Source organism: Neopsephotus bourkii, unplaced genomic scaffold, assembly GCF_033783945.1.
Source record: "Neopsephotus bourkii isolate Nb327-2 ecotype Australia unplaced genomic scaffold, CSIRO-AGI_Nbou_v1 NB_795, whole genome shotgun sequence".
Lineage (NCBI taxonomy): Eukaryota > Metazoa > Chordata > Aves > Psittaciformes > Psittacidae > Neopsephotus > Neopsephotus bourkii.
The window spans coordinates 1,378,373-1,393,140 of NW_026901291.1; the positions used below are offsets into that span (position 1 = coordinate 1,378,373).

Below are 14,768 nucleotides of genomic sequence, written 5' to 3' on the forward strand. Positions count from 1 at the left end.
AACATGAATACATTGAAAGCAAAGTTAAGTTCTTTTTGACCAAGTAGTTAATGAAAAATTACTGACTGCAAACTACTTGAAAAGCTCAAACTGCTATTACAAAAAGGAGAAGCAACAAGTACGCACTTGGTAGGCACAGCTACAGAACTGTGAATTCCTTCTGTTTATAAACTTCAGGTAGACTTCAGATGTATAAGAAGACAATAATATTAAGCACTGAAATTCTGCAAGAGCAGTCAAGAGAGAAAAATACTCACCTTCCAAATATCCTTTTCTAGCGCACTCAGCACCAGAGACGCAGTTCTGTACTCCAGTGTTTCTGATACATAACAGGTACTTGAAAGCCGGGGGTTTATCAGATCAGGGTGATTACAAATCCGCTGCAGCTGCATCAGGACATGCAGGACACTAATGAAGTGTCCGCTTTTGAGGGCTTCTTGGGTTCTACCAAATAATTTATACAGAAATACATTAATTTAAGTACAGCTTTTATGGAGATGTTCCCAAAACAGCAAGGTGAGAATGTGAAATGGCAGCATGTTATGCAAAAGTCTGAAAACCAACTTAACTTATAGCTAGTTTTTTCTAGAGCATTTTAAGTAGCACTGAACCAAATGTAAATGTGGAAACATGAAACTTTAGGACCAGTCCTACCTTACAGTCAAGTACAACCTAACCATCTCCCTAACCTCTACCTGTTTTGTTTCTGTTTTATCCCTGTACCTATCAATAACCACTTAATATCACAGCACAGGTAAATGCATGGGTATGAGGAGAAACACTTTGGGCTTTAAGAAATAACGAACCACTCTTTAGGGACAAATCTTAAAGCACAAGAGCAGCAAACCTGACCATTACAACTTGACTTTAAGGTTCCCATGTTTTTCATCAGCCCCACAGCCCCACTTGCCTGTAATTTTCATTTACAATGCAGTCATGTCTTACCCACTGGTCATACTGGAAAATCTCACAAAAACACTAAAACACTTCCAACCATGACAATCAATTACCATCTTGCTTAAGCACCAAAAATGACAGCATTATTTACTGCTTTAGCTCCTTACCCTGGTTGTAAAATGACATCTTCATACATAGCTTTTTGTCGACTAGAAAGACGACACTTTAGCACATGCTCATATTTCTTTGTTAGCTGCTTCTCAACATCTCTCTTTGATCTTCGCAAAATAAAAGGTTGAATCATCTGCAACATTTTAGAATCAAGAGGAAAAAAAATCTCACTTCAAAGATGCAGTTTTACAACAGAAAGCTAAACCTATTCACACCTAATACATCTGAAGCAATAAGCCTCATATGCCATATATAATCATATTGCTATGCACACAGTTTTAAGGCTTTAATTTGTTCTTTAACTTCTGCATGTTGTGCTTCAAATTGGAGTCTTACACTATTTTTTTAAGAAACCTCCATACTATTCTAGTAGCAGAAACTTCTGCTTTTAGCAGGACTTTGTCTGAACTGAACAAGGTGTTAAGAAGAGCCAGAAACTTCAAGCTGAACCACATCTATCCATTTCTTCTTTCTTCCCTATTTTTTTCCCCCAACATCTAACTACTGTAGTAGGACAGATGAGAAAAAATGACAACATACTCTGTGTAACCTGATGACCAGTTTATGGCAATAATCCTGGTTCTCCTCATTAGGTGCTTTTACTGGAAAATCTAGGTAAGGTCTTGAAATTCCCGGAATCAGAAAATGTACCATGGTCCACAACTCCATCAATGTGTTATGCAAAGGAGTGTCTATCAGAAGTAAACGATGCTGGCTGTGAGGAGTAAAAGAAGATTTTAAAACAACACAGCATTTAGCTAGCATCATTATGAAAAGGACACCAATATCCGAACACTGCTTGCTGTACTTCAGGTTTGTCAGATACACAGAAGAACTAAGCACAGAAGAAATTTAAACCTAGGCTAAATTATCTTTTTACTCTTGAATATACCACCAAAATAAATTCCTTGTTGCAGAGCATCACAACATACAAGGGGATCTGTTTAGGAGCACGGAGTATCAGTGAAGAAGAATTATAGTTAAGGATAGTGGTAACAAAATAATCCAAAGCATGTCTCTCAATCCTGATTGTTCCACTGAAGACACCTCTGCAGGCACATGTTGCACAGGAAATCGGACAGATCAAACCAAGAGGGCTTTTATCAGTTTTCTCTTAAGAAGAGAACTGTGTAACATGAAGAGAGAAAAAATCACTACCAGCAGGAGAACAATTCCCTGCTCCTTACCTGCGGAGACTGAAAAGTGCCTCCCAGTGTTTCTCAGTCATGTTCTTGATTTGTTGCATCTCATCTACTATTAAGTATTTCCATCGCATTTTCATAAATGCTGGGTGGCCTTTGAACAGTTGCTTGTAGGAAGTGATACACACATTGAAGCTGTTGGGTTCTGTCCATTCCTACAGAAAAGGAGACAGAAAGTTTAAGACAGAATTCTCAAGTATCTTACAACCAGCTATTTCTTTGCTAAGAACAGAAAGATGCTATGACTCAAATCAATGCTTAAGTGCAGGTTAAAGCTCTTCCCATCTAAAATGAGAATACACCAGCATAAAAGTTGCAAAATACAGTACCTGTCTTTTTGCCCTAAGCTCCCTCTGGCTACCAAAGTAGAGAAGGATTTTCAACCCTGGGCACCAGCGTTTCAATTCCAGTTCCCATTTCAATATGTTACAGCTCCGTACGACAACAAGGTGAGGGCCCCAATTACCTATAGGAGGGGAAACAGCAGTTAACTATAGGAAGAGACTCCTGAAAATCCACAGGGTTTATATTCTCCCCGATTTTTTAAGTGCTGTGCACTAAATTCATCATTAAATGTGAGATCCAGTAACAACAGAGGTATTTTAATGACTAATCTATACTTTACTATCTATTAGACACAAAGGAAGTACCCTTTGTGCACCTATTATCTATTTTTCCCTCAACTACATCAACTGCTTGAATAACTGATACTACTCCCACACTACCACCTTTGCTTTACTTATGTCCTTAAACCATCCTCAGTACAACACCACAGTAAATAATATCTGAGATGATATGCAAAACACATGTGTTTAAGGGTTCATATTTACTCTTTCAATTTAACTATATGCGGCCATTCGGTCATTATACGATTTTTTAAGGCTTTTTTATATCAATGAACTAGGCTTCAGATGAATTTTGCCACTCAGAAGGTAACAGCAGATTGCTCAGACAGTGTGGTTGATAGGAAGACACCCCTATGCCACACAATCCAAGACAGTTTTTCTGACATAATTTTACTCTGTGTGTTATCTAAACTCTGATATGGTTCAGCAGAAATGACCCTAGGCTACAAGCCACAAAGATAACATTGGTGCAGTACCTGTCTAAAATTGCTGGACAAATGAACTTACCTTCATTACAAGCCAAGTGGGCAAAAAAGGCAATAATTTGTACTGTTTTTCCAAGCCCAGCTTCATCTGCCAGAATGCCATTGAGATTCTTCCTGTACAGCTTTGCTAGCCAGTCCAGCCCAATCTTTTGATATTCTCTGAGAGGCCCATACAGCAGTGACGGAGTATTGTATTTTATCTGTAATGTGAATAATTTCATACTTTTTTCCCCAAGTTAAATTCACAGAGCATGCCACAAAACACAACCATTCTATAGTTCAATAACTAGAAAATATTTAATATAATTTGTTGCTAAAATCTGCAAAATCACGTAAATTTGAGCATACACAGTAGCAGAAAATAGGGAGTCTTACCGCTGTTGTTATCCTGGAGCTGCCTTTAGGTAACAGCATTTCTGCTGCAGCAGCAACTTCTGCTATGTCTCGCATATTCTTCTTTGGAGGACTTGATCTGTCTATACCCTTGTACTGGTCAATGCTGAGGAGGGAGTCTATGAGGACAACTTCTTTCTGAGGACTTTCCCTATCAGAGATATGGTCTTCTATTTCTATGGGAGAATAACTACATTAGCATTTGTAATAAACTTCAGTAGCAGATACACAAATGAATTGAGATGGCTAGAATTCAGACAGGGGTCTAAAAGGAGGCAGCTAACTTAAAAAAAAAAAAAAAAAATTGGGATCTTCAGGCTAGTCAAGCTAACACAAAAATAGCCTAAGCTCAGGATCATGTACATGTTCTGGATGGTCACACTAGGAAAGCTAACATGACCATTAACTTTTCACAGCTTCTAGGGAGGTCCTCTCGTACTACTTAAAACCTATCTTCAAACATCTAATTCTATCATCGTGTTAGTACAGAACAGATGGCAACTGTGTAATAACAGCTAGCTATGAAAGTGTACTGTTTAATTCAGTGTAGAGAGGCCCTTCTATGGCTCACTATTGCTCCTGAGCATTTTACGCATCTTGACTTTAAGACAGGCAAATGCTACCCTCTTTTCCTAAACTGAGAAATTAAAAAGAAAGGAAAGAGCATTTAGCAATAATTAATAATTAAAATTTGTAATATTTAGTAATAGAGGAACAAATGTAATTTTTCTAATGACCATTCTAAACGCTTAGCAAGTAAGCCACTGCACTTTCCATTCATTCTTGTATATAACATTCTTCTTCACTTAAAACTAAAAAACATTTTAAACGTGATTCACTCAGTACTTGTTTTCCCCTAGTATAAAATGGCTTTCAATAGAGACCTGAAGAGCCAATCAACTTACTTTACCTTGTAAGTCAGCACTTCTTCTAAACAAAAAGTAACTTACCTTCCTCACTGCTATCCTCTTCACTGTCAGGCTTTGGCTGGGGCCAGTGAAAACTTTCTGCAAAGGCACCTTCATACATCTTTAGTAAATCTTCCAAAGGCAATTCAGCTGAAGGTCATTAAAAGATTAAGTTAAAAATATGAAATCTTGGAACAAGCAGTACCATTGTCTTTAATCGCATTACATTCTTCACAACTGTATAAAGCCAGTCCTCTAATCAGAAGTTAATGGAAGAGGTAATTATTAGACGGACAATGGCAATATTTATTTAATGACCTTGATTACAGAGAACACTTTGCAATACACCAAGCTGTCTGCTCACCCAGCTTGCTTTTTGCTATATTATAAATCCACCATACAAACTGGCAGTAAACCATTGGTTGGGGAAGTAGGGGCACCAAATCCAGCCAAGTGGCCTGAAGACAACTCAAGACTTCAAAGTTCCAAAATTGAGCTGTACCTCAACCCTGCTAAAGAGTACCTCCATGATTCCTTGCCTGATGTGTTGAAGCAAAGATGTGGTTCATGACTGGCAGTGGCAAATCAATCAGGAAACATCCTCATTAGGAACTTGGCTGACTGGCCAAGAGTTATAATACCTCCAACTGGCCAGCTGGCTGCAGCCACTAAGCTGCCAAAAAGACCAAACAAGCTGATTTGGAAACCGCATATTAATCACCAGACAGACTTTGCTTAATGGGAAGCTTGCCTCTAAAAATCAGCAAGGTTTTTGCCATGATAAGTGAAGTGATCCCCATGGGATACTCTGCATACATCAAGCTCAGCACAGCAGTTGCTATGTTGTTAATGAAACTGAGCTGCTAGCCAGAGCATTGTTCCTAAAAGCCCCTCATGTTCAAGTATTTATACACCCACCCCCAAGACTGGCATTTCAGGGCCCTTTCAGACCTACCAGGTGGGTCACAAATCCCTTCTGAGATACTCAAGACAGTTGATGGTAAAATATTCATGTTCAGTCTGATACTCAACTGGTTTTAAGTATTTACCATGCCCTCCTAGAATTTAGGTTGAGGGCTTTGGCCTGAGGTTTTAAAGAAATGCAGCACTTCAATAGAGGAATACTTTTTCTCAAGCCACCTTGCCTGATAACTAGGTAAGTATACGGACTGCTTTATAAAGTACATCATATATGTCCATCATCTTCCCATAAACTAACTGCTACAGCTTTCCAAAAGGGAAAACATTATGACTGAACATCTAAATGCATTCAACTTCTCGTCTATAACCCTATTCACAAATATAACTGCTGCATGTTCTCACTTGTTCTTTCAGAACCTACCACAGAGAAGCATCAAGCTACATGCCTACCTTCTTTGGCTAGATTAGACAACTCAGTTTGATGGTTTATGTTTCCTTCTTTCGCTTCTTGTTCTTCTATTGTTTCTTCTTCATCTTCAACTAAAATAAAAACAAAAGCTAACTTACACACAATAATTCAGGAAGTTTGTAGTTATAAACCCATGCAGTGTACTAGCATAGAATAGTATCTGTAAGTTAGCAGGATTCATAAAAAAATATAAAATCTATAAACTATAAAAATAAAAATCACTTTCAAACTTTCACTGAAGCTCTGTTAAGTAAAATTGCCTATGAAATTGCCTACCTCATCTCTCTATGAAATGGATGAAGGTTTGTATTTGGTTTATGAGAAGCAGTAACAGACCAAAACCCTGTGTGTTTAGTTTTAATATACAACTTCAGTATTACACTATAGGTGCACAATACTTACCTTCCTCATCAGTCAAAGACGTGCTTGCCTTTCTTTTCCTTCCAGATGATGAACCCTGACATTAAATAATGAGAATACTTAAAATCAGAAAACAAATTTAGGGAGGCTTTTTGTTTGTTTTTTTAAAGAAAGCAAAAAGAGCCTTGCAATCACAACAGCACTTGTTAATAGACACTTAACACCTATTAGTACTTCCGTGGTCATACGAAAGCAAACACTCTGCTTCTGTACTGAAGGTAGCATGCAGTCAGCCACTCCAAGTGTTTGTGATTCAAATTGCTCAGGTCCAGCTGTGGCACAAAGCCATAGTACACTCCTCCTCTTAGAAACATTACGGAGGCACAAAGCCTTTTACTCAGGTTGAACTGAGGACTCAATTTTCTCTTGCCAATAAAAAAGGGATATGGCACAGGCCTACAATTGTTCAGTCTCAGCTGTCCAGCCATGGTTTAGTCTCTGCAAATTAACACTCACAGACAGTGCTAGGCCACAGTTTGGCTGATAACACATGGTAAAGCTTGTTCCTAACAAGAAATTCAGATGCAGGCATTCTGCTTGGTGAAAAGGGAGCATTTCAGTATGTGGACACCAGCTGTGCCATGCCAGATGGCTCAGGGTCTCAAAGCAATCCCTCATCCATTTTTCTCCAATTGCACACATGCAGCCAAGAAGTCTTAGCATGCATTTTGCCCAGGACAAAAGACAGAAAGTTCATTCAGTTTGACCAATTCTGTAACATAAACCTACATCTCTCGCCAGGTAAATCACTGCTGAAGAGATGAAAACACACTTTCATAACCCACAAAGTATAACCCTGGTTACAGCAGGTAAAACTCCTGCCCAAATGAAGTCTGGCAATCAATTTGTACATCTTTTTGGTCTTGCAACCTTAGAATGAATGATTCAAAGCCACTGAGTAGGTAGGAATTCTTCCTTGAAAAGACACATGTCAATCACAATCCACTTCCCCATTAAAAGTTTTGGTTTATAAACAGAAAAAAATGGTATCTGTTCTTGTGACTATATGTTCAATTGTCAGTATATATACAGAAAGCTGCCTGTCATCACCATGTATTTGAGAAAAACATACATTTATCAAGATTTTTCACATAGCTAATCATATTTAAATGAATTTGATGATTTTAAGGAACAGGAGACTTACCATTTCACTTTCTTTGTCCAGTAAAAGGTCTTCTGCAGTTCTTGTATCCCTACCTGGAAAATTATTATACTTGATGTATGCATTAGTCACTTAGCAATGTTATGTTTCTTTGTGAGCTTTTAAATGCATTCAACATAAAATGTAAGAGATGTTAACAAAATCCAGCAGAAAACCATAAATACGCCCTCATAGTTCAGATCTCTTCACAACCTCTTATTAGCATCTCACAATTCTATCACCAACAAGATGAAACTCCATTGAGTGAAGTTCTGTAGAACAGCATCAGATTTAATACAGGATTTATTATGAAATGGAATACAATTACCTTTCCTTGAAAATCTCTTTAAATTCAAAGCTTTTTTCCTTTTCTCTTGAAATTCAATTTGCAGTTTTATTTCAACCACCTGAAATGTAAAACAAGTCTAATAAACCACTTACATTTTATAAATTAATTGCCAAAGATGGAAAGAAATCCCCTTCAGACTTGCACAAGTATTAATAAGTATTAATTTTACCTGTTCAATGTTAGACCAGAAGTATTCTATTTCTCTAGCAATTGATGCAGCAATTCGCCTTAGTTTGTTTTGTTCTTCCCTTTTAGCTCGCTCTTCATTAAGTTTCTTTTCTTCATGATACCGAGCCACAGTTCTTACCATCTGAAACAGCATGAGATATATGGAATTAGGTTACCTCCAAATACACATCATTGCTTTTTTTAGGTTATAATGGTTATCAGCAGTCAGATTCTGACTATAGCTTATACACACAACCTCTTACCTCCAATATTTCTAATTCCTACTACGCCAGTTAAACAACAGACAGGAAACTCAATGGGAAAAAGAAAATACAAGAACTGTAACTAAACAGGTTAATAGGAAACTCTTAATTCACTGTTCTTAATAAAAATCAGGAAAAAATCTACTGAAATTAGCAGCAAACATACAAAAGAAAACCTTTTTTGAGACAGCACATATGAAGTCATAGAAATCACAGCACAAAATGTCAGAGACCAAAGGTAAAATGTGTTCAAAAGGAGCGTACATACATGAATGAAACATTTAGTCAATGGCTGTTAAAGACTGACTTGATTGCAGGCTTTAGCTTGGAAAGTCCTAAAACGTTGACTTCCAGATATTTGAAGCATACTGCCAGGGGAAGCATCACTTCGTATTTGCCCTTCTTGTTTCTCCTGTTCTTAAAAAGCTACCATTGGCCATATATGGAACAAGTGCTTCAAATCCAGATTTAAATTATATTCAAAATGCACATCTTCATTTTACAAAATGATGGACCTACTTCAGTACTTTGCTTCCAGAGAAGAGGGTTCTGAGTTTCCATCGTTTCAGAATATACAATAAAAAACAGCACAGTAATTTAAATTAATGACCTTCAGTTGCTCCCTTCATTATATCAAATTGGTCATAAATGTACCAAAAGAAGATGCAACATTGCTGGAATCCATAGAAACCTCTTGCTTATTGTAAATAAATTGATTTACATATTTCATCTCACACCACTACAATTTCCATTCCACCACTGACTTAATTATCCCCTCTGTGCTGATCTCTAGGGGAAGAGTTACAGGAACAGTTCTCCACCACGTTTCAACTGCTGTTTCTGAGATTAGGAAAGAATTAAGACAGACAACCACACTAATAGAAGCTGCTTACAAAATTCTGTGTTTACTCTTCATGGAGAGGGAATAACTGATTTGTGAGATAGACACATTAGCTGTACTTTAAATATGACACAGTCAACACGTCGACTGGGTCCCCTAAACAAGCTGTTTGATTTCCAGAGGAATAAAATCCACAAAATCCAAAACTACTAATTCCATCCACAACCAATAAAATTATCCAGTCTGTTTCAAATGCTAGGATATCCAAAGCTGACAACACTTCTCACATAAAGTTAAAAATCAGTGCCTTGTATTTTCATCACTTCTATCTGCAGAAAAAGATGGTTTAAATAGCTTTGCTACCAAGCTGAGCAATGCCAAGACTGATTGTTCTGAGTCAAAAAATGTTTTTCAAGTACCTTTTTAGCAGTTGCCATCTTCCACTTTCTCTCTTGGGCAAAATCAGTTGCCATCCACTGCATTTCTTCCAGCAAATAATCCCAGTGAGATTTTGGTCTTGGAGCCTCTTGGAGTTTAGGCAGTCGCCTGGGGGACCATAAACCTTCCTTTCTCAGTTCTGCTATTCGCTGATGGATTTGATTTTCCTTAGAAAGAAGTACTTACAGTTACAACAAAGCTACAGAATGCACTTAAAACAGTAGCTGAACAAATAATTGCTTCCACTTCATCAAAATAAGTGACAGCAGAAAAAGGTGGAACAATATGAACAGCGTGATATATGCATTACAAATATCAAGTCTGAACGCTACATCAACAAAAAAATACCAGACTAAATTCAACCGAAAGAGAATCACAGTACTTCAACCTGTATTACAAGAGGTACTTTGTTAAATAACAGCATAAAAAAGGTTCACTGGCAGCAAAAAAAAACAACTCCAAGTTACAAGACAGATGCAAACTGCAATCAACTAATCCATTTTTTCATAAAATGAAATTGCAGATGTATTTATCCAGAGAAGACAAACATATTTTCATTATTAATACTGCTGGATTTTGTGAAAACACAAGTTCTCTATGATGTTCCTGTTAAATAAGCAAAACACCTTCAGTTAGCTATAAAAAAAAGTGAGGTTGCAGTCACCTTGAGTGACTAGACAGAATCATCATAATAGAAATAGAAATAACAGAACAATAGTACGAAGACCAGTAAGTCTTCTTCAACTTCTCTGACTGCCCATAAAAGCAAAACTCAGTATGTAAAACAGATGGAAAAAAAAAAACCCAAAGCCAAACCCAAACACCCAATCCCCTCAAAAACCAGTCCATTTTCATAACTCAAACACATCGCTCATGTTAACTGATATCTGTGTGTTAACTGTTCGTAATTTTCAGGGAAAACCAAAAATCTTACCAGCTTTACTTGCTCAGCAAGCTTGTCTTGAGAATTGTCCTGTGGTATTACTGCTGCATTCTGAGCTGGACTTTGTGTTTTAGGTGCTGCTGCTACTGCTAAGCCTGGGGGTTTTGATGCAATAGGAGACAGGGACTTGTTAGTTGCTGGAGAGCTCCTGTTTGTTTGTACTGGATATGTAGAAGGCGGTGTTGTGCCTGAGATAGTTGCTGGCACAACAGATGAGGTAGGTGGTAGTGTGTTTGCTGTAAGACGCTGAGAAGTCTGGGCAGGATCTACAGATGGTCGTGTCAGAGTCACAGTCTGCCCAAGAAACACATTTGTTAGTGCTAAGTTCAGGCTTCAATACTGTCTTAGTCTATACTACAGCAAACATAATGAGGTCTTTAATAAAAAATGTACACTTGCATTTTTATAAGGAAAGGACTTAAGTGTCCAGTAGAATTAAAAAAACTTAGCTTTTCATGTATTTCCAAAAAGATAACGTTCTTGGATTTTACTGGGCACTGCAACAAACATTTTCACCCCAATAAAGTTCACATACCTGTTGCTGTATTGTAGCTTGTGGCTGTGATACTTGGTTCGGTGCCTGTCCTTGCACATGGATTGCTGGTGGCACCTGCTGTTGAAGTGGTGCTGGAAGTGGCGCAGGAGTCAGAGGTACACTTTGAGGCTGGATCTTCACCTGAATCTGAGGCTGAGCTGGAGATTCCACTATCTGTGGCTGCTGCTGTGACAACTGCAGAGCAGCTGGAAGAGATGTCATGGGGACGTTTGCAGGTTGCAGTCTGCCTGGCAGCTGTGGTGGAGGTGTATGCAGACTGGCTGCATTCTGCACAGGAGGGCCTTTAGATGGGTCATACTGCTGTTGACTCTGTTTCTGTCCAGTCAGCTGTACAGTCTGAGGAGTGGGAGGCATTCCACCTACAAAGCAAGAGGAAACATAGCACAAATGAAATTAAGACATCCAATGCTCTTAACTGATACAATGAGGAAACCAACCGCAGATAGACCGTTTTGTTACTTACTTTGCCACAAAACACCATCACTCGAAAATACCACATCACAATCACAAAATAAATCACCATTACAATAAACAACGAATATTTCATGCATAGGACTGCAACTAAAATATGGAGCATGGCAACTATAAAAAGAAACATGTCATTATGTGTCCTCTGAATTTCTTATAGTAAAAAGAAAAGAAAAGGACTGGTGAGCTACTGGAATTCAACCTAAAAAACTAGTTTTGAGTCTAAATACTTAGTTCTCAGTACATTCACTCTAACACATATTCTAAAGGTTGGCACGACTAATGAATAAAAATTTGTCATGATGTTGCAAATTAGGATGTTTGTCATGATGTTGCCCTTTTCATAAATCATTGGTTCAGTTCCAGAATTCTCAAGTTAACCATTTTGCATCAGCACCTGTGACGTTTTTCCATGCCCACATGCACCTTTGGAGCCCGTCACTCAGCTCCTTAAACAAACCAGGCATTGCATACCAAGTATTAATTTACATGGAGAAGTGTGTGGTGGGACTAGGATCTTGGCAGGCCAGAAGCCCAAGTTTCTAGTCCCATCACTAACATCTCCTTGTTAAATTAATGTGCAATTGGCATGTGGTGACACAGTACCTTGTGCCGTTGGCATTAGCTGTTGAAGAGGAACTCCCGAAGCCACACCCGGGTGCTGAAAAACCATCCCATGACGGCCCACTTCAATTCGTGGTCTCTTAGACGAATCTGTGATATTCAAATTCCATTTATGGCATGGTATAATGGAATGGGTTCAGTTTTACACAGCAAACTACTACACATGATTCCAACATCAGCTCAGAAAGCTACGACTACTATACATGTGTAGCATTTATGAAGAACATGCTCCAAGGGCAGAGACCCTCTAACTTCAAGTTGGCCATCTCCAGTCTTCTTAGCCATAACAATCAACCTAACAATGTCTCCATGCCTACCAAATCCAGTCCTACTTATTGTGAGTGGAGCACACTCTTCATACAGCACCATTCACAATAGATAGTCCTAAGGATTTGGCAATTCCCAAGGTGAGGCAAAACTGTATTTCAAGGATTACAAAACAGTGGGCTCCATTCACTGTTTGGGAAAAAGAGAACCAAAGTGTAATTCTGTCTGGGGAACGTACCTGCTGCTGCAAGTGCCTGCTGTCTCTTAAAAGCTTCAATTTCTATGGTGTTCACAGTCCCCGTTACTGGAGTCCCTGTATGCGTTTGCTATTGGAAAAAGAAAACAAATCACAAAAGTTCAATCTGTAGACAGTTTAACACCAAGATGTAATTTACAGAGCCAGAGGCCAGGACAGAACAAGTCCTTCAGAACAGCTGTATGATAAAGAAAACAAGGCTCATTCAATACCTGCTCTAAAGTTTCAGATGTCCATCATGCACAGATACTCTTTGTTAAATTTTAAAACAATAATTAAATTGATGATGATATTGAGATGCAACAGAAATCACCAAGTTCATTCATCAAGTTGGAGTTTAGCTTCAGTAAGATTACACAGTGCAGGAAAACTTTCTAAGTACTACATTTAATATTGGCTATGATGGTAGAGAATACACCTCAGATAATCCTTTCAGCATCAAACTCTGATGGAGGACTCATGTGTAGGATTACTGAAGCAAACAAATTTGGGTATATGACAATTTCCATGTTCTTTGGGTCCTCAGCACAACTGTCAAGTAACTACTAACACCCATCAGTGTCTGTGCAAGCCCAATTCCTTTCAGTGAGTTTCCAAGTCATAATTTTAAATTCTCTTTAGAGTTGGCCATGCTATACCAAATATTCTACTATAAAACTTAATATGAAAAACTAAGGGCTATCCCAAGAAGTGACTATATCCAAAAATGCAAACAGGGACTTTATGTATGGCACCCTCTATGCCTTAAATAATGAGCTAATTTAGCACTCAAATTCTCAAAGTGTAATTTTCTGATGGTGAGAGCCTTTGCCATATTGATGTACTGCACGGGCTTGCAAATGGTGTGAAGATTTATTACGACAACATAGCAGAGACAGCAATTTCCCAAAAGAATCTTCTAGTTTATTCACAAGTCTTTTCTTCTCCGATTTTTAACAGAAATTCTACTAATGTAAACTAAACACCAGTCTCTGTTGAAATAAACCATAGCAGTCACAACCCTGCACCTTCAATGCTTCATCGAACAGTATTAATAAACACAGCCAACATCACCTTAAAATCAGTGGGTTTCAAACACTCCTTTTTGAGCTGAGTATATGTCATGCTACTCAGATTCTATCAATAGCTATGAATTAATAACATCTAATCTCTTTGCTGCTGGGAGCATGTTTGAGGCCACTCTAGTGATACAGCTATAGCCTTAAGATGTGAATTTTGCATTTAAGAGTGACTCATATTCATCCCTAATGGTCATGGTTCATTGTCATTTCACACCCAATATAGATTAAGTTTTCAAAGGCTTGTCTTCTCACAAGGCAGACACGCAGCATGCTTCAAATCCAACAGCCAGTGTCTGGCAAAGCATCGTATGCATTGAATTTTCAGTATCAGTCACAAAGACTTAACTTTGTACAATGCTACTGAACTAACAAATTCAGCTTGTCCTGTTTGCATCGAATACTTTCTGGGACACAAGTTTAAGAAAGTATTTCCTGCAAACTCTGTTTGAAATGCTATTTATTTGCTCTCTTAGCCTGGATGATTGCATACAGCTTCAGGCTGCATCTCTACAGTAGGACTTGTGACTGACATTTCCTTAAGAGTATGCCTCGCAGCTGTCTGCATTATCATAGTGTAATTTAGGCCAGACACTTCAAAGAGCAAAGATGTTATGTCTTTCGAATTTGCAGCCACATACCATTAATGTTAGACTAAAATTGTCCTAACTTTAATTAAAGTAATGTCATTCTCTGGAGGTCATTATTATTATGCAGCACACCCACAATAATCATTCTGAGTGCTGCGCTTACGCACTAAAATTTGAATGATGATGCTGATCAGGACACATTATTTCTCTATAAACAGTCACAAAGAGAAAGGCTGATGGAAAGAGATGCTACTTTTTGTTAACAGTTTGTGCTAAAAGGTATTATCACTGTTACACAGTTCTGTAGGTTTTCA

The 14,768-nt window shown here is 38.1% G+C and overlaps 1 protein-coding gene across 17 annotated transcripts in view; it reads right to left on the bottom strand.

Annotated features, from left to right (window-relative positions):
• EP400 (E1A binding protein p400) overlaps positions 1 to 14,768 on the bottom strand; it is a 47,451-nt gene that overhangs the window by 27,842 nt on the left and 4,841 nt on the right. For 14 of the 17 annotated variants that reach the window (XM_061355348.1, XM_061355341.1, XM_061355345.1 and 11 more), the window contains 18 exons: positions 12,789 to 12,876; positions 12,266 to 12,373; positions 11,171 to 11,550; positions 10,627 to 10,929; positions 9,674 to 9,859; positions 8,152 to 8,292; positions 7,962 to 8,040; positions 7,637 to 7,689; positions 6,475 to 6,529; positions 6,054 to 6,143; positions 4,725 to 4,832; positions 3,757 to 3,950; positions 3,404 to 3,581; positions 2,600 to 2,736; positions 2,256 to 2,425; positions 1,609 to 1,783; positions 1,065 to 1,201; positions 258 to 444 (listed from right to left, as the gene is read on the bottom strand). In XM_061355348.1, coding sequence (XP_061211332.1) covers positions 258 to 444; positions 1,065 to 1,201; positions 1,609 to 1,783; positions 2,256 to 2,425; positions 2,600 to 2,736; positions 3,404 to 3,581; positions 3,757 to 3,950; positions 4,725 to 4,832; positions 6,054 to 6,143; positions 6,475 to 6,529; positions 7,637 to 7,689; positions 7,962 to 8,040; positions 8,152 to 8,292; positions 9,674 to 9,859; positions 10,627 to 10,929; positions 11,171 to 11,550; positions 12,266 to 12,373; positions 12,789 to 12,876 — 2,769 coding nt within the window. The remainder of the gene's footprint in view (positions 1 to 257; positions 445 to 1,064; positions 1,202 to 1,608; positions 1,784 to 2,255; positions 2,426 to 2,599; positions 2,737 to 3,403; positions 3,582 to 3,756; positions 3,951 to 4,724; positions 4,833 to 6,053; positions 6,144 to 6,474; positions 6,530 to 7,636; positions 7,690 to 7,961; positions 8,041 to 8,151; positions 8,293 to 9,673; positions 9,860 to 10,626; positions 10,930 to 11,170; positions 11,551 to 12,265; positions 12,374 to 12,788; positions 12,877 to 14,768) is intronic. The other 3 variants (XM_061355349.1, XM_061355343.1, XM_061355339.1) reach the window with 1 other exon arrangement.